General features: G+C 36.7%; 1 protein-coding gene across 1 annotated transcript in view; it reads right to left on the minus strand.

Moving 5' to 3' along the window:
- LOC135207377 (uncharacterized) overlaps window positions 1–20000 on the minus strand; it is a 65711-nt gene that overhangs the window by 8327 nt on the left and 37384 nt on the right. Inside the window, exons 6-10 of the mRNA XM_064239107.1 lie at window positions 17818–17954; window positions 15062–15191; window positions 8253–8375; window positions 5561–5671; window positions 5093–5214 (exon numbers count right to left, since the gene is read on the minus strand). Of these exons, the coding sequence (XP_064095177.1) occupies window positions 5093–5214; window positions 5561–5671; window positions 8253–8375; window positions 15062–15191; window positions 17818–17954 (623 nt within the window). The remainder of the gene's footprint in view (window positions 1–5092; window positions 5215–5560; window positions 5672–8252; window positions 8376–15061; window positions 15192–17817; window positions 17955–20000) is intronic.

Genomic DNA, 20000 nt, shown 5'->3' on the forward strand with positions numbered 1-20000 from the left:
CCCGCAACCATATGGAAGGTCAAGAGGTCACAATAACAGTACTGTACAAGGTAATTAAGGTAATAATAAAATAATTTCATATAGTGTTGAAATTAGGGCTCCGAGGGTGGAAACAATAGCCATGCCATCTTCCTGAAGAGAAAGGAGATTAATTTTAGTACAAACAGGATAGTACCTATTTAGTGCAGATTTCCAAAAGATATTCAAAGGCAGACCTATAGATTAAAAGTGAGTATGGCTGAGTCTCTATACTCTGTTCTGTATTATGTATAAGGAGGCCCTCCAAATGGCCAGCTCGAATTTGCCTGAAAAAATTAGATAATGTCTAAAGGGGACTTAAGAAGTAAGGATACAACCAAGCAATTTGGCAAATGGTTTTGACTGATTGTAGGCTGGAAAAGGTTACCATTTACGAAAGTTCTGACTTTGCAGTTAATGTGGTTAGGTTTGAAATCTCCCAAGATTCTTGGTGTTGAATGATCTTGTGGATTTCTTTTGAGTTACTGAAATTAAACTCATCCTTAAGAATACAATAACATTTCCTTCTGGTATTCTTCAGTTGGAATAAGTACAAAGGGAATGGTTTTGTCATCCTTGTGAATTTAGATGTCAGGTATGCAATGTTGGTGTTTAATATCATTCCTTAAGTTCTTGTTGACGTGGGTGCATCTCTTATTTCTGTATAAGCCTCAATGCAAAGTGTTTGTCAAAACAGCTGTCAGTTCGTGTTCAAACAGTAGTTTATGAACAATTTAAGATGTGTCATAATGCATGCTTTGACAGACATACTTTAATAGACAATTGATAAATCATAGGAAGGTTTCACAACATTTATAGGTAAAAATAATTAGAATGGTTTTTATTTGTAAAAATCTGCTCTAGTAATACAAATAGCTTCAAAACCCTGCTGTAGACATATGTAATGGCTTAATTATTTTCATTACCCACTGCTTTTATATAGATCTTTTGACCTTCCAGTGTGACTGTGGGCTAATCCTGACCTGGTCAATTAATATAACTTATTTTCTGTCCAATTGAACAAATAACTACCTAGTAGGCAACAGTTATCATTCAGTTCCCTGAAGATATCTTTACTTGTTTACCAAAGGAAAGTTTGTCACATCTCTTTCACTTGATTCACCACTCCTGGCTCGTCACAAGGCCCAGGAAGCCTACCTCCGACAGCTCCCTCTCCAATAAGTCCCTTCATCCATCTCTTGCCCAGTCATTCATCACAATCCCGAACTTCTCATCCATCATGGTCAATCATCCGCTGTTCCGCCTCTTTCACTTCTTCTTTCATTCCCTCCTCCGCATTTCTCATCATCCCTCTCAACTCTTCCACCTCCCTCTTATGCTTCTCAAATTCGATCATAAACTTCATTCTTCACTTCCACTTCCTTCTTAGCTTTCCTCGCCAACCGAAGTTCCTTCCTAAGTCTCTCAATCTAATCCAACCTTTTCATTTTTACTTCTTCAGTAGTTACACCATACTTGCTGTCCCAGCCGTCCTATTACAGCCACACCAGTAGTCCGTGTTTCCAGGCGCCAAAAATATTATGTGACGGGATCATAAGCTAAAAAACAAAAGCAAACAAAACCTCCCCACATTTACGTTAACCACTCCTGGCTTACAAATTTTCCCCAGCAACACTGTCCCCTTTACTTTACTTTAATTACCAACAGGACACCTGGTTCAGCAAGGCAAAAAACACAATCTCAAACACATTTACTTACCAGAAAAACTTGCGCTCAATCAGAGCGATAAGCTGTACTTTCAACGCAGTATGGCCATCGAAAAAAACTCCAGGAGCAACCAAAAGTGCAACACCAACAAATGCAACAACACCAACACTGTCACAAACAAACTTCTCATCCAACACGAAAAAACACCAAACATAGCACCAAGACTACACACCAACTCACAAAAAAACAAAAAACCATACCAAACAAACACCAAAACTATACACCTACTCACAAACAGAAAAACACCAAACAAGCACCACAGAAGTCAATTACTGAATATCCTCACTACCTGACTGCTTCTCATTCTGACTGCCTTCACTGACTCTCTCAAGGCTCTGCAACTGAGTCCGCAGACAAACCCAAGCTCCCACCAACAAGCAATTCACTCACTAACTATCCATGCCCACCATTCTCTCCATCTCTCTCTCTCTCTCTCTCGCTCTCTCTCTCTCTCCTCTCTCTCCTCTCTCTCTCTCTCTCTGAAAATCCGAATTTAAAAATGCTAAATGATTTTGATTTTTTTTTCACTACTCAGTATATTTATTTACTTTTTTATTCTGCAGGTGGAAACTTGAGTACATGTATTTAACACTAATATTTATTTGTAAAACTTCATTTCATTCATCATTTAGTCTCAGCGCTTAGCATATGGTTTAAAACTGGTCTGTTACTCCATTTCATTTTAATCCTTCGGCCCATCCTTATGAGAGCTGTTAATCAGCTGAGTGATCTGGTTAAACTATTTTAATGATAATAATAATAATAATAATAATAAAGATAATAATAATAAAATTAATTTGTTGGCAGATCTCTCCCCCTTTTTATCCAGTCAGCTTGTGATGTAGGAGACGGTAGGGGCTGGAATTGCCTCGAAGATGTAGTGTCGTAGTCTGTATTTTTGTAGCACTAGAGACATTTTGAAGTTGGAATTGTACCTCAGCTCTCTGAAACCAAACTGATGGCCCTGTCATCGAGGTCGTCAGATGGAGGTTTCCTGTACTTACTTTTGAAACCTCATCCAACTGCATCTTGTGTATGCTTTAACCTTCAAGTAACTGTCCAAAAGCAGTAGACTGGGAAGTATTTAGTCCGTTAATCACCAGGGTTTGGTATGAGAACTGAGGTTTGTATCTACGTACTATGTTACAGAAACAAACATTTTTAGTGTTCACTCTCAAGAGCTATGTAAAGCTTGAAAGCACTATTCGGGCCATTAATGCTTTTATTTTTGTGCTAGGCATGGCCATAATTAATATGTTAGTCATCAGAGGTTTAGTGCAAGTATTTTGTCCACTGAGTGAAGGTTAACTGAGAGCTTTGATAGCGCTTCCGTGGCGCGGTCGGTTTGGTCTTAGACTACCATCTCGGTGGCCGTGAGTTCGATTCCATTGAGGCGTCAGAGATGTGTATTTCTGGTGATAGAAGTTCATTCTCGACGTGTTTCGGAAGTCTCATAAAACCCTTGGTCCCATTGCTGAGTAACCACTGGTTCCATGCAACGTAAAAATGCCATACAAACAAACAAACAAAACTGAGAGCATTGAAGAGAAGTGAGCTAGTGCTAAGTGCCCAAATCCATTGGGAACTGGTTGTTGTTAGGTAAGGCATAGCCAAGAGCCAGGCTTATCTACCTGGTTGCTCCAAGGGGTCACCAGTGTAACGGTTAATGTAAGCTCAGGATGCTTTGAATACACTTTTTCTGTTGAGATCATATTTGCTTTTGATGGAGTTTACAGACCTAAATATTAGGCCCAGTGGGGACCTGGGCAAGGTGAGTCAGATAATTCTGGTGATACACAAGCCAACAACAGTGAGTGTGCTCTGTGATTGGCTGCCGAATTTGCTGGTTAAGCTTGGGTTTGGGAGTGAAGTGTTGAGCTTATATGATCAAGGGTGCATATTTTCATTTAGTCTGCTCATATAACCAGGCATGAAGTTAAGCGAGTGTTTTCGGCTAATTCATTAAAGTTTTCCTAGTCACCTTGGGAATTCAGGTCTAGGTGTAGAGCATGATAACTGTATGCCTCTCAGCCAAAAGGAAAACCTAGGTACATAGTTCAAAAAGGCTTAGCTACTGGCAATGGAAGTTGGGCACTTGAAAAAACCATGCTTACTTGTAGGATGTCTAAATATTCAAATCAATAGGCTGAAGATAACCTCTTTTCTTTCTCGTATGAAGCATCCACAGGTGGGTTTGTGACAGAGACCACCAATTCGTATGAATCGTCTTGTTGGTATTGGGGGAAATTCTTTGATAGTATAAGGGTTTGGACTAATCACCAGCAAAGTGTTATACACAATAAATATGCCTGAAGAGCCTTAGATAGACAGTGCTTAAGAAAAGAGTGCTAAGAAGCATCATTGTTTTTTCTCAGTGAGATAACTGACGAAGGTAACAGACTCCAGTGTTCTAAAAGGGGAAACTGGTGTGGATGAGCTTTTGTAGTGCTGTTTTGATCTTGAATGTTTCTCCTCTCTTGTGATTTCTGGCTAAAGGCCATACCAGTTAGAGTTCAAGGAACCTTTATTTTCATCATATATATATATATATATATATATATGAGGTTTGCTGAAAATTCCTGAACTCTTTATGTTATTGTAGCTTTCGTAAGTTCTTCAGGTCAAAACATTGTTTATTACTTATAACTAGTTAAGGGAGTATATGAATTATGAATGAAGTCCTGTTTCACTCCTTCCAAGGCTGCCCATCTTAAATCCCAAAAGCATCGCTGTAGCCCCATGTTTGAATTTTGGAACATCTTTATGCCTTTAGTGCTGAAGATGCATGTTTGAGGATTTCACTCCTTCATCTCACTACAACTGCAAAGATAAAAAAATGTAGCCAATTACCTAAGGCAGCTTATCTACCAGATGAATTATTTCTGGATGTGGGGTTTGAGTAAAGGATCCATACTGTGTTTCACCCCATCTGAATCTAAGGATGATGGGAATAGATACCCTCAGCTTTGGCATAAATTGGAGATTTTTTTTGTATGGAAGTGCTGTGGAAACAGTGACCTGTGACAGTGAAATTTTCCATGGCGCCCTTTTGATTCTAATTAAAGCTAAGGTTATCTTGGGATCACGAGGAAGATCATTTTTTTTATTAAAGAATATCTAGAGCTGCTACTGTAAACATGTAAAAGATTTTTCATCATTGACATATAAAAATTGTTTCCCGTTTAGTTGAAATATTTTTTTAAAGATAATAACCAGTTGCCACTTCAAAACTGTCTAGGTAATTTGAAGTGGTCTTAAAAATAATTTTCCTCGCAGTGCCAGTGTTTCCAGTCATCTCATTCTGAAGTTCTTTTGCCTCTGTTTTGCCAATCCATTGTAGTCTTACCTTGACAGGTCTCTTGTGCTTTGGCCTTGCAAGTGATTTTAAATATCCTTCCTGATTCTTAAGGAATAGAGCAACCCCAGGGATGAGAGTTATGCCAGACCACATGAGTCTTGGAGCTAAGTCTGTTGCATGATAACGTAGACACCAAAGGGTGAAAATCCTTTTTTAAAGGGAGCAGCTTTTTACCTTATGAGATCTACAGAATGCAACAACATGCCTTGTATGAATCTTTTACTCAGAAATTTACCACTGCACCGTAAATTCACAAAATGACAATTGAGAATTTTTTTTGTTTACACATGCATAAAATCTGCAAAAAAAAATAAGTTATTTATTTACTTTTCATAATACGTAGTTTATATTTGGAAAGCATAAAAATGAAACAATACTATGGTCTTGGTAGTAGTAATAAAGGTGAAGCAGATGTCCCTGTAAAGAAATGTTGTTCACAGTCAAAACTTTACTGACCTTTGCAATCACGATGACCATCACATCGCCAAGCACTTGGAATGCACACATTATCCCAGCAGCGAAACCCGTCACATGGAGATTTGTCACATCCAATCTCATCTTCTCCATCTTAAAAGAAAGACGATAAAACGATAATTAGAGTACCTCAGTTCTCTTGAGTATTTCTATCATATTTTTAATTTTAGTATTAAACCTTTTTATCTTAATTATTAAAATACTATTTGAAATAAGTATTGTCATTTAATTAAGCAATTCCCAGCAAAACCTTTCCACAAATTCCTGATCAATATGTAACATGTACTAAAAAGAATAAAGAAAGCTCTACTGGAAATTAGCATTTAGAGGAAACTCAAAAAACACGAATTTTCAGGGATAAAGCAGTAGTAATTAGCATGAAAAATGCACCCAATATTCCACTTTAATACATATAATGTTATTTTGGTTGACGAATTAATTTCCTAAACTATATTTAAATCTACGTACAATATTAGAAAATAGAAAATAAACCAGAATGAAAAAAATAATACGTATATTTCAAAGAATTTTAGTCCTTAAAGAAAATATTCATGTTTTATGGTACGCTAGGTCCGTATGAATGTCTTGCAGCCTTCTTCATTATTTCTATTTCCATTATACATGCTGAAGACTCGCTATTTCATCTACATCTTATTTTTTCAAAGCAAATGATATTGGGTTCCAGTAAATTTAAGCAACACATATGAATCAAGTAGATTTTTTCGACCTTCGGTTAATGCATGCTTCTTATTTGATCATCTGAGTAGGCTTCATGCACACTTTTCTAAAATGGTGTCTGCCATTCAAGTGAGACTTAAGGCCCTTCCACGCGAGGGGCAAATGCACGGCGGTCAGACACTGTTACCAATTTTGTAGTTGTATGGCGATCCCGTGTGTGGCCCAAGTCATAGGTTCGCCTGCCTGAGCCTATTGCCTCCCTTGGACGGTTTGATCTGGTAACACTGTTAAAAAGTGAGAGAATTACGGGCAAATCCGAGCGCCTGTCGTGTCTTTCCCCCTCGTGTGGAAGAGGCTTACTCTACTTGCAGTCCCTTTTGTACTCGTCCAGGATAGCCATATAATGAGTATGTTCATAGCTGTTTACCTTTCTATACTAAGTCTTTTTTCTTCTTCTTTTTCTTTTTCTCACCGAGATAGGCCTGCCTATTATTCTGTACAAAATGAAATCTTGGGGCTTAGGCTAAACCTATGTACTTTTGGCTCATGTAACCGAGTGATAAATTTCCTTTTAGATGCTACATTAACAATTTCTTTTGTATACCTGCTTAGCTTCTGCCTTCGGTCCTTTAAGCAATAACCTCTGGCACTGACCTTGTATTGACATTTAGTCAAGGAGTACATTTCAGATCGTGCGTATAGCTGCCTACTTGACTCTCTTTCCTGTTTCATCTGATGTTTCCTTTATCAACCAGATAGCTTGGAAAATTATGCATATGTTCCTTTATTAACCAGATAGCTTGGTATTATGCATATGTTATAGAAACTGAATATTTTCTTTGCTTGGCTGCGATCTAGTTCATCGATGTAACAGATCATTTTATTTTCAGCTTACCTGCTGCATAATTGTAAGGTGAACTTTGTCATCCACTTTGGTCTGCCCTTTGTACTGGCATGTCATTGCTTTGAGACTTCCCGGACTGATTCCAGTGCCAGTCGAAGAGAACCTCTAAGAGTGTTTAAGGTGAGTTTCATGGGCCTCTCTTATCGACATATTGCTGAGAAAAGAAGTCGCGAAATCGAATTTTAGAAAATTATGTTAATAAAAGCCATCAAGTATGAAGTATGAAGCGCATTTTAATCAAAATAGTATGAAATGTGGTAAAGATCATGTATTTCGTGTGTATGTTATGGGTCTTCTAAAAACAACATTTTTATTGACTGAAATGCTTCAGAATAGAAGAGAGTTATTGCATCATTGTTCTCATTAGACTGGGATGTATCCCCGTTGAAATGCTCAAATCTCGCATATTTCCATTTCTTTAGTGATTTCCTTTTAATTTTTTGCTGAAAATCCAGGGGGTTAAACTGATGAACGGGAAGGGGAGTAAGAAAACATGGAAACTAAGGGCTCTGAAAGAAATAAAGACCAAAATCATTCGAACCACCAATGAATCCTTGAGAAAAAATATTTCTTTGTCCCAAAAAATTGGTGTGTGCACTTACGGAAACTTACCAATCCTCTTCAGCGAGTGACCCCAAACTGCTTTAGGAAAGAATTTTGTTCATTTTTCCCCATTTTCATTTCATTATCACCTTTAGCAATTACTCCATAATGCCTACATTCATCAACCATTGCTACCTTTTACCGTCCGGCCGTACCACATACAGGTGGCATTTTCCTAGCGTGACTACCAAATTTGATTTTTCCCATTTTTTCTTCTTACACTTGTTGCCAGGATCCTCCAGAGTTTCATTTCGATGAAGGTTTCACTCTAAAAATCCTTTCTCTGTCCTGGAAACACACTTTCACTCTTTACTTTTTTTGCATTAATTCTTTTGTTACTGGATCAAAGTTAAAACTAAAATGACAGTTGGGTCCCACTTCACAGCATGCGCGTTATTTTCATTTTATTTTATTTCATTTATTTCGGTTTCTTTTATTTTTTTATTTGTTTACTTATTTTGTCGAAAGACGTGTAAAGATGAAACTTACTTGGACAATCTGGTGCACCATCACAAATCCAGTAAGGTGAAACACAGCGGTCTGACGTTGGGCATTTGACTTGCAGACCGGAGTAGCATTCAGACACACCGTCTGTGGTCATGCCACCCCCAGCTGAAAATCAGGTATATTATTGCATCATTGAGGCTGAAATTTTGAATGCACAGTAGATACTAAACAGAAAACGAAGAAGTAATGAGTAGTCCTAGTGGAACAGAGTGTAAATGAAAGTTGTTTCTAAATCAAGAAGATGAGTGTTAAGGGAAGGGTTTTGTAGACTCGGTACCTTTGTCAATAGGGAGTAGAGCCTATAGTGGCTCTACAAGTGGCTTTAATCTCATTTTAGCTCAGATTTTTCACGATGAATGTAAATATCAACTAGGTACAGAAAAGTAAATGTATATAAGCCTTAAGGCCCGTGCACACGGTCGACCTTTGTTTCACGAACTCTGCTCGATGTGACGTCAGAAGCGGAGAAACAGCAGATAAGGTTCTGACTTTTCCCGTTTCTGACGTCACATCAAGCAAAGTTCGTCTGGCAAAGCTCGACCGTGTGGACGGGGCTTTCTACACAAAAAAACGCTTTTAGCGAAGATTTAAAAAAGAATCTAAAAGTTCATGTGGATCTATCCTAGCATACAGACTTAAACAGTAGGAAAACATTTCTGTCAACTATCAGAGGCATCTAAAATGTTGCATCCGTAGTGGCTAGACAAAGTGAAAGTAAGACGCCCTGAATTACATAGGAGTTAACAGGCAAGACGAGGGTGCTCTTCAAAGGTTTGAAGGACTAACGAACTAGGTGTGATCCGACCTCCAGCTTGCTCGGGACACGTGCAAGATTTTCCCCTCAAGCATAAAATGTAAACATTATATTCCGAACTTTTGACATAAATTAAAACGTGGTAGAATATATGGACAAATAGAGCCTTGTTTCACCAACGAAAATAAAAATAATTCACTATATTTATTAGAAATAATTTTACTCTACTGTTTAACATGCACATTATTTATTTTTTACAGTTTCATTGCAATAAATAAACCATAAAAATCCTATCCTGAACTTCCTGTATCTTTACCTCGACGCAAAACACCTTTTTCAGACCTTTTTAGTCTCTCCTAGACCTTTCCTACCCCCAACAAGACCAAAACAACAACAAAGTAGTTTGTAAGCGACAAGGTGAATGGGTGGTGTGCAAAGGGTGACTGAGGAACTGAGGCCGAATAAGGACCCATGTCTTGCCCGAGGGAAAAATGTCTTGGCAGTCATGGATAGCATAAATAAACCAAAGAAAATATCATGTGATTTATCAGAAAACAAGTAAGATGACCTTCAACTTAAGTAGAAATACTATAAAAGAATAACAGGAGATAAAATTTTACAATTAGATACTTGTACAAAAATCTGAATAGTGGTTCAAAAGACATTATGCAAAAGTGATCATCATATAAGAAATTAAAGTAGATAAAATTACCTGTTTAGTGATATATAATGAAGTATACTTTGCTTTGTTAGTATAGTACCTATGATTCGACAAAGGTTGATGTTAAAATCCTGAAAATGCATTTATTTCCGAATTTTGTCTTTCAACTTTTTAATAGCATCTTCGCTGCACTATTACTATATAACATTGTCCATAAATTGTCTTCATAATGGTGTATAATAGTGTATATTTCACTCAATTTGTGAAGGTGATAATGCGGGGTTTTGAAAATGTTCCCAATGAAGTTCCGTAAGTGCGTTACTTTCACGTTTGATATATGAGATAAATCAAAACGTTTTCCTTACTTGGAATAACAGTTCATATGAATAAGATGATAGTCATTTATATCATAGCGAATTCTTATATTAGAAATCGTCTCATTTGCTATGGCCCGCCCGATCTGGCCCGGCCGTAACGTTTTTTTCAAAGGCTTAAAAATTAAAAATGAATTTTGACGAAATACAACTCTTTTCTTCGTAGATGAACAAATTGTATACGCAGTGGTGTATATAAATTCATATTGTATCCGATTAGCAGGCTATGCATTATATAATCTGGTGAAATTCGGAAGAATGTTACATATGAAACTCTGAAAATGCACGGTTTTGCACATATTGCTGAAAGCTACCAGAGTTTCAGTTTCTTATGCCAACCTTCTTCCGAAGTTCAGCAGATATAGATTACAGCGCCAAACTAATCGGGTACAATATACATTTGTATACACCATTGCGTATACAATTTATTCATCTACGAAGAAAAAAGTTGTTTTTAGTCAGAATGCAATTTTAATTTTCAAGCCTTTGAAAAAAACGTTTACGGCCGAGTCAGTCGGACCGTAGCAAATGAGACGATTTCTAATCTAAGAATTCGCTGTGGTCAAAATAACTGTCATTGTATTCATATGAATTGTTATTTCAAGTGCGCAAAAACGTTTTGATTAGCTCATATAGCGAAAGCAAAAGTAGCGCACTAATGGAACCTCATTGGGAACATTTTTCAAAACCGCGCAGTACCGCCTTCACAAATTGAGTGAAATATACGTTATTGTACCACTATTTTACAGACAATTTATGGGCAATGTTTTATATTATTAGTGCAGTGAGGCTGTTTTTAGAAAATGCCTATTTAAAAAGTTTAAAGTCAAAATTCTTAAATAAATGCATTTTCAGGGTTTTAAAATAACCTTTGTTGAATCATAGGTACTATACGTACTAACAAAGCAAAGTATACATCATTATATATCATTAGACAGGTAATTTTAGCTACTTTAATTTTTTTTAATAATATTCTCGATAAAAGGCATAGTTTAGGAGCATAAACGCGAAAATGTAAAAAAAAAATTTTTATTTTGGCGGGGTTTGCCCCCCTAAAATTTTGCTAGGGATCCCCGACGTTATTTTGGGGGGGGGTTTGGGGAGGGGCTAATACTAAGGACCTATCAGAACACATTGATGAAAGTATATTATTTGGTTGGACAAATTTTTTCCCGCTTCGACCCTTAGATACCCTTTCTAAAGTATTCTGGGGGTTAACAGATTCCATACTCGTATAAACAGGAATACCTCTGTAGTACTATTTTGAATTTAATTTTGACACGCCAAGAATCCACCATTCTCCGATACCCTGGTCACAACTGGGCATGGAAAAACAGTTTATCAGACGTTAGCAGGACTAGACAAAGTTTCGTATTTGAATGTTTAGATACACAATTTTAGCTTCTGCCCTCCTTACCACAGTCCTAATTAAGAGGCTCAAAGAAATATCTACTAAGTTCCTTTATTTACAAATGATTCCTCAAACATTTTTTGCGGGGTTTGGATTTTTTTTCAGACATTTCTGAGGTTTTAACCTAGCATGGCGTTAGAGGTTCCTATTAGCCAGGCTTCTCGCTTTTCTTTATTCCTTCTGCTTATGAAATAATTGATAACACTACCTAATCCTTATAAATCCGCCTAAGATGACTTTGAAACATTTGCCTCTTTGTGGTTATCTGCTCCTCTCATCCTTAATCCATCTCCAATGGGAAAAAACGATTTCACCTTTGCCTGAGGCTGTTGTCTGCTATTTGCACTCAATCTTCAATATTTTTTTTATCTATAAATTTTTTAGAATTATTTTGAATGGCGATAAGATACAATTGGGTGAAGCTCAGTGTCATCTTTGGCCAGTTTCTATCAAATTCTTCGCCCATTTTGCTTACAAATGTCAGTTTCAATGTTATGAAAATGGAATTTGGTCCTGTATTAGTCTTTAGGGTGCTGAGTTCCCGTTCAACTAGTACCTTGAAGGGGAAATATACGTATGAAAATAATGTGTATTGATTTAGCGCTGTAATTTGCTTTTTGTTTCAGTTCCCAAATTTTCTGTTGACTTTATCTATCATGTTTCTTAAAAGTTTCTCGTTATTTTAGTTGAAGGGGCAATGTCTGAAATATCCGGATGCGGTGTATTCTTAGATGTTTGCAGTAGCAGCTGCGTTTTATCTTCGCTCTGTTAATTTATATTGTTCTGTATATGATCATACGTTTAGCTCTAGTTCCGTGTTGTGTCTGGTAGAGGCCTGTGTCATATCCTGGTTCGATATCCTTCAATATGATGTAAGTCAAAACACATTCTGTGCTCATTTTTTTTATGTAGCTTATGAAGCTCAGTAAGGATGGGTGTCATCCTATACCATTGGATATATTGATTATTCATTTGGCTGCCTTTTACGCCCCTTAACCAGCTAATTTAGTTCACCATTATAGAAACTGTTGTAGAAGTCTCGACTGGCTACTAGCCTTTTATACTTATCCATTTACAAATTCTTACACCAAGTCGACTCATTTGTTCCTCTCCTCGACAGGACTGAAACAAGGACCTGTTCTTTTTTTCTATGCTATCTTTTACTTTGCCGCAAAAGGCCGTTTACTATCTATTTTGTGGGTACAACTTCAGTCTCCGGTTAGTTAAGTCAAGTGGCTAAAATTACCTAATTGAAGAAGTAACATTATTTTAAAGATTGTTTCAGTTGTCGCTGGAGTATGCAACGCTTAGTCTGTACAGACTAAAAGCATTATATAATTTCCATAACTAGGCCAATGAATAGTATTTAGAGAATATCAGTAACGCAGGCACAATTCCTGAGTAGCAGGTCATAAAAACCAAAAACGATACGGCGAACTAATTACGTAATGATGGAGAATTGCCTCGTTAGTCGTTAATTATTCAGAGCAGCTAATTTTGCTCTCTATTAGGATAATGAAGACACTAAGGAGAAAGAGCTGGAGATACGATGTTCGTACTGGAGCGAAAAAGAGAAAAGGTTTGAAGATCAAACTAGTTGGGTTGGGCGACTGAAGCACCGTTGGCGAACAGTGCCGTTAATTCGTTGAATAACTTTGACTTTATGCAGAGAGACTGTTAAAGAGTTTGCCTTTTTTCTAGTCCGTATCAGCACTCACATTTAGTGGAATCGCGCACTGAACAATTTCGGTGCTCACGATTAAGCATTATTAATACAAATTCACATCCATTGCTTCTTATGAAACGTGGCTTTGATGTTCAAAATGAATACCTGGTTGATGCATAAAGTTTTTTTTAGGCGATGGTGAAAGCAAGAATAATATTAAGTATTTTGCTTTCGCAATCAGTTTCATTTTTATACGTGCAATAGACGAAGCATTAATCCTATTAATGTCTGAAATTTTTTCCTATCCTTTTACCCTGAACGATCATTTTATAATATATCATCCGTTTTCTTCTTATAGTTTCTATCCTGCCGCCGTTTTTAATAATATTTTTTCTAGACATTTTCTTTTGTTGGATTGCAAAGGAAAATTTATCTCTCCGTGTCTTGAGAGAACAATCTCACTGAAGACCCTTTCAGAATTTTTCGAACGAAGCCCCCAGTTCCCTCACTAAGCTCAAGCACTAATTCATAGTCTGTATGGGCAGCACCGGAAAAAAGATTAAATTTTAAAATGGATGTTCAGCGTCACTTGCAAATAAATAATAAAATAAATAGACATTGAAGTTATATGGGTTGAAATCAATGAGTTGAGCAAAGCCGCATAATTTCAGAACAGATAACTAAATGCATAAACACCCCATTCGTTTGTCGGAGGCTCTTTTAGTTTGGAAGCCGTTAACGCTTACTTTGAGTTACTTGAACTCAAACCCTGCCTTTCTTACACTTGGTCTTCTAGCAATAAGTGTAAGTACTATTATAAAGTAAGTACACTATTAAGATCTTATAGTCAAAATGTAAGTCTCTCTCTCTCTCTCTCTCTCTCTCTCTCTCTCTCTCTCTCTGTTATATCGTCACATGAGTATGAAGATTTTTACTTTAAAATGTAAATCATTATCGTCCCTTCTTGCAGCAGTCTCTGTCTTTGCTTTAATTAACAAGCTATACTAGAAAGTGTCTGTGAGAGTTTTACACAAAATGAGTACATACCCAATAATTCTAACAATGACAACAACTGTATCCTAAATAAATAAACAGCGCGCGTTTTTTTAATTCTCTCCAAGGGCAACGAAACTATCCGCTCTAAACTCTTTCCCCACCACAATATCTTTCAGGACCATTGTTGGACTTAAATGAAGGTGGGAATTAATGTCTACTACGGGACAGGAAGATGGTTAACTTTTCTTTTCTCTCCCTCCGTGACCCTCTCCTACTGGCCTGAACCGGCGCGGATTTAAATCGAGGGTAATTACTTCACTGGAAAAAAAGAAAACTCCTCTATGCTATTAATGGCTAATAAACGCTCCTTCCTCCTTACCTCCCACCACTTACAGAAGACGAGGACGTATGAACGCCTTCCCAATCTACCCGCTGCCCCCTTAAACACTGGTCGGGATTGCAACTAATGTCCCGAACTTGTCTTTGGCGTAGGATGATTTTAATCCGGTCCAAAGTTTTTGTTTTTTTTTATTGTATACTGAATAAGAACATTTGTCTTAAAAATTCGTCAAACTGTAAAACGGCATGAAGATGCTCATAGTGCCCTACAATAGATCAACACGAAGACAAAAGGAAAGAATAAGTTCTAGGAAATAAAAGCAGTTGTTAAGGCAAGCATTTCTACGCAAGGGTAATGTGACTGTCGAAAATAAAAGAGAATTCTTGACACTTTCACGAAAACCACCAGGATTTTACGAGTACTGACAGAGAACAAGTATTGCCATCATCATAAAATCTTATCATTAATAACCGAATCGTGTTGCAAGTATCTGGAAAGAAAGATTATTTATTAAGCTATATAAGAAGCCTTTTCTTTACGAGATATTACTTTTTTTATATAGTTGATAAATGCAGCTTTGCACACTCACCAACATAGAATGCTCCAGCATCCAAAGAAAAGGAAAGAGCTGTCCCAACTCGACCGTCATCGTGGAGGCCTTGTAGCGTCGCTTTGTAAGCCGTATCCAGTGACAAACCACCAACGTTAGCAATACAGCCCTGTTTTAAAAGACAAAGAAGGAAATAAACAAAAGCATAAAAATATGTACCTGTATACCTTTTCTCTAGACGTATATAGCATTGTACACATTGGCATCAGCATCATTAGACCTCTGCCCATATTGCTTTCTCTTCATTACTTTCCAGACGGACTATTTTCAGTTCACAGGACATTTAATTTATATTCCTCGTGCTTTAAACGTTGTGATTTTTTTTTCCTTTTTTTCCTAATGTGACGTTTATATATATATTTCCATTTATGGATAGCTAGTCTAATTTGCCTTTTAAATACTCCAAGGTCTTTTTAAGCTCCCCACTGGTCAGGCACAGTCGCATCAGTAAGGTCATGCAGGCAATTAATAATACCAGCCTTTCAGAGGGCATCTGACGCCTGACGTCAGTGTCTTGATGTTCATTTGTCTGATTTACAGTCGCAGTGCAACATTGTTTCTCCTTTTATTTCCTGTAACATGCGTTTGTCTGGCTGTCTACCAACTAGCACAGGGGTTCCCAAACTGCTGCACTTTTAAGGCTCCAAACACTGAACAAACGCCTTTATATCCATTTAAAATTAAGAAATTATGTAATACTCTTATGACAATATTTGATTTGATTTAATTCAATTTTAAGAACATGGTATAAGCATCCATTTTATTGATTTTTAATGAGATATAAATAGTTTCTAAGGCCATTTTTATCATTGCGGGTCTGACACTGCTACATTTTTATGATTCTCTAAATAAACCGCTCTTCTAGCTTCGAAGGTTGGTGACCCTGAACTGCTAATACCAGCATAATTTCCCCTCTATTCATTAGACATTTTCAATATGAATAATACTGGACCAGATTTTTTCATTTTTAAAATGCGCTTGAATATTAAACATCTCTATAAACGTAGCACAATACCTTATATTTTATTTTCATATCAGTATATCTGGCTTTATATACATAGTGAATAACAAAAATACGAGGTACATTAAGACTTCTATATTAGTCATGGGCGGTAAGTGGAAGGGTTCCTCCTCTCCTTACGTCATTCAAACTATAGTTTACATGATGTGTTTTAATGAAATGTCCCATTTTTAAATTTTTTAATAGTAATGGGTGGCTCTAGAGAAAAATCAAGCAACAGTTAACATTGCATCAGGGCTGAGCCCACTGCGCAGAAATCTTCCTCTCACTAGCCGCTTCATATAACACCCATCAGCTGCCGGTCGAAACACACAACACTTTTCTTTCCCTCTTGTCCACACTGTTGCCTCGTGGATATTAAAGTCACCCCTTTACATTCCCCGTCCATCAGTTGAACACTTTCTAGATATTCCTCTCCTCTTTCCTTTCAATAACTAATTACAGTGGACCCCCTGTATTCGCAGGGGATGCATACTAGACCCCCCTGCAAATAGCTAGAATCCGCGTATACTTAGAATCCATATAAAAACGCTTAAGAAAAATCCACTAAAATTTCTTATACCTGGCCTTTTAAATACTTTTATCACAAAAAGTGCATCTAATCATGAAATTGACATGAAAATACAGTAATTTGTCGATATTTCTCATAGAAAAATACCGCGAATACGGGAATTTCCCCGCAAATAATGAATGGATACATATGGTCCAAAGAGATATTCGCAAATAAATGAGTCCGCGAATACCGAGAACTCGAATACGGGTACTTATACAATCTTTTTACCCTCTTTTTACCCTCCATACCCTCCGCATGAGCTAACCACTTCAGAACACACTTAATTCATCTTTTTGTGAGTGTCTGCTTTCCCTTCTTGAAAGAAAAACTAATGTATATATATATATGTCTGTATTTGCTTTGGAAATCCTTTGGCGTGTAAATCATATAGGATATTCAAATGCATGTGAATAGGCAGACAGGTTTGTCGACGTATAAGGAACATAATCACCAAACCAGTTGAAAAATAAAATCAGTCTCACTGTGATCAGAAAACGAATAATACTTGAATACCATCCCGATCTGAGAGTGAAATGCTACTTTATTGCAGCAAACATTCAGTAACGCTCATTAGCATCTGAGGTCGGTGTTCCATTTACAGATCTTGTTTGTCAATCCAGATGGGCTCACCCCTTTCCAATACGCCCATGTAAACTACCCTCCTTAAAATCTTTACATTTTACGTATTTTGAAATAAGTGGATCGAGTTTATAGTTTCCTTGATTAATATATTCTTACAAAAGCTTTATTTTCTAAAATTGGACCTGATAATGTTCCAGAGATACTACTGGAATGAACGCAAAGGGCTCTTCGAGATTCTACATTTGTCTCTCCTTTGCTCTATCATCCACAAATCTTTTCGTCTCCAGCCTCACTCCTATTTCTTAAAAAAGTAGGTCAGCGTCTTCCACTCTTCTGGTGCCCACAGGAGTCCAGCTGATACTGTCACGTACTACGTATGTCTCCCAGGGGTTATCTCATCTACATATGGAACTTTCGTTATTTTCCTCATACCATTTCTAACTCTTAATTACCATCTGACTCCTGTTATACTTCTTTGAGCGTTATTCTCTGCTTGAAAGATTATTTTATGCAAAACTAACGAACACATATGTTTTACACTGCATCAAGGAGTTGTTTAGTAACTAAGTAGAAACTTACATCATGTTTTCCTGAGACTGACGTCGTGAGCTTGAGCATGAGGTGTTTGTGGTCCCATATCTGAAGAAGGTAACCATCAGGTTTCAGGCCCTCTGGTCTGCCTCCGCCAGCATCCCACTCGCTGGATGTGAGAGCTCCTAAAGGAAAGGGACAACAGATATATCAGTATTCACTATCATTTGCGTTGACATATGTCCATGTAGTCCACAGGAACATATATGTGTTTTGCTCTCAGATATTCTTGGCATCCACTGCATTCAATCTTAATGCCCTCAGTATTTCTCTTTATTCACTTATATGACACTTTCATTCAACGAAACCTCGTCACTGGCCTGATTTTATTTCCTTTGTCTGTTTTAGAAGTTTTATGGCAAGACTGAGCTTTGAAAATTTATACTCCGCAAACCAACAATTATCTTACGAATTTGCAATTTCATAAATGTTTAAAAAAATTTTAGTACAACATTTTTTTTAGGTTAAAACAGCGGGGATGAAAGGAGTGGCATATTTTTTAAAATAATTGAAAGGAGGTAATGAATGTAAGAGAGACAGTTTTTTTTGTTGGGGGAGGGGGGTTGTGGGGGGGGGGGCGCGCAAAAATCTTATATGGTCTCCTTAATTTCTTGTATAAATTTCATAGCCACATCCTCTAAAGATTTTCCTTCCTTAGCTGGATTTTCGCAAAGAAAAACGTATGAATATCGGCATCTCGTTTCCATAACCCCTGCCTGCAGGCAATAGGCTTACAGATGCTGAATTTCTCCCATCCCTTATTTTCTTGACGTCTAAAGAGTAATTAAAGTCGATGTTTACGTCGAGTTCTTAGTCCCATTCGTTCGGTGCATTCATTACTGTGTAACGATGTTTGCTGCTTTTAATGACTACCCAACCATCATCGAACAAAACCTTATTAATCAGTGATCATCTGTCCCAAACTTCCTGCAAGGTTTCTAACCTCTTCCTTTCGGGCGAACAAGAAACACGTGTCTCCCTTCCTTCACCTCACCAGCATTTCCAGCTTACTCAGATACAAGCCAAAAACCAGTTCTGTTCTATTCGTCTGTACTTTAGTATCATCTCAAAATCCACAAACAACCAAAAATTGCATTTTCAGATTCTTTATATCTGGTCTCCAGCAGTCTTTTCCTTACTTTATCACAACACTCAATCAATTGACATTGTATTCCAATTTTTTTTTTTATTAAAAGAGAGAAAATGATAATGACAGGTAGAAAATAGAAAAGTTAAACATTATAAGAAAATATTCTTAATATCTCGCATTCATCACGTTTTTAAGAACGCTTGTCACTATAAAGCCTCAGATTCAAATAGAAGAATATGAAGAAATTCTGACGTCTGTGACAAGATTCGGAACAGCATCCGAAGTATAAAAACGAGGTCACATTACTGACCTGACCATGAGGCCAAGTAGATAGCTTGACCTCGTTCTGATTCTCTGGATGCAGGCTTTAATTGTTCAAAGGAGGTCAGAATACTATAATCCATGATGATCATTGTTTAGTCGGCAACGTGAACCTCTTTGTGATTATAATAACCCGGGTTCGTTTCCCGCTACTGAACATCACAATTTCTTCACATTTCTTGCATTTGGGATCTTAAGGCTTTGTAGTGACAAGCTTATCCTAAAAAGCGCAAAGAATTCGAGAAGGTAAGTGGTCATTCTGGCCATTACAATTACATATGTATCTGGTGAAAACGACCAGTAGATTCTACATATACGTATACTATATATATATATATATATATATATATATATATATATATATATATATATATATATTATATATATCACTTTAGCACGTGATTCAATTATCACACATATCCACTGGTGAAAAATAAGAAGCCTACACCCCGCCTCTTATTTTTCATATGTGGATATGTGTGATATATACATATACATATATATATATATATATATATATATATATATATATATTAATATATATGTATATATACAATATATATATATCAATATATATATATATATATATATATATATATATATATATTGTGTATATATTTGTGTGATATACTACGTATATTAGAATTTATTTATTAATTTTGTAGGAAATGTTTTTTATAGCAAACGCATTTAGGAGAATACTACAAATGTTTTCAGTTTTTTCAGTCATTGTCAAAGAAAATCCAGTTGGCAGTTTAAA

This window comes from Macrobrachium nipponense, chromosome 32 (genome assembly GCF_015104395.2).
Source record: "Macrobrachium nipponense isolate FS-2020 chromosome 32, ASM1510439v2, whole genome shotgun sequence".
Classification (NCBI taxonomy): Eukaryota; Metazoa; Arthropoda; class Malacostraca; order Decapoda; family Palaemonidae; genus Macrobrachium; species Macrobrachium nipponense.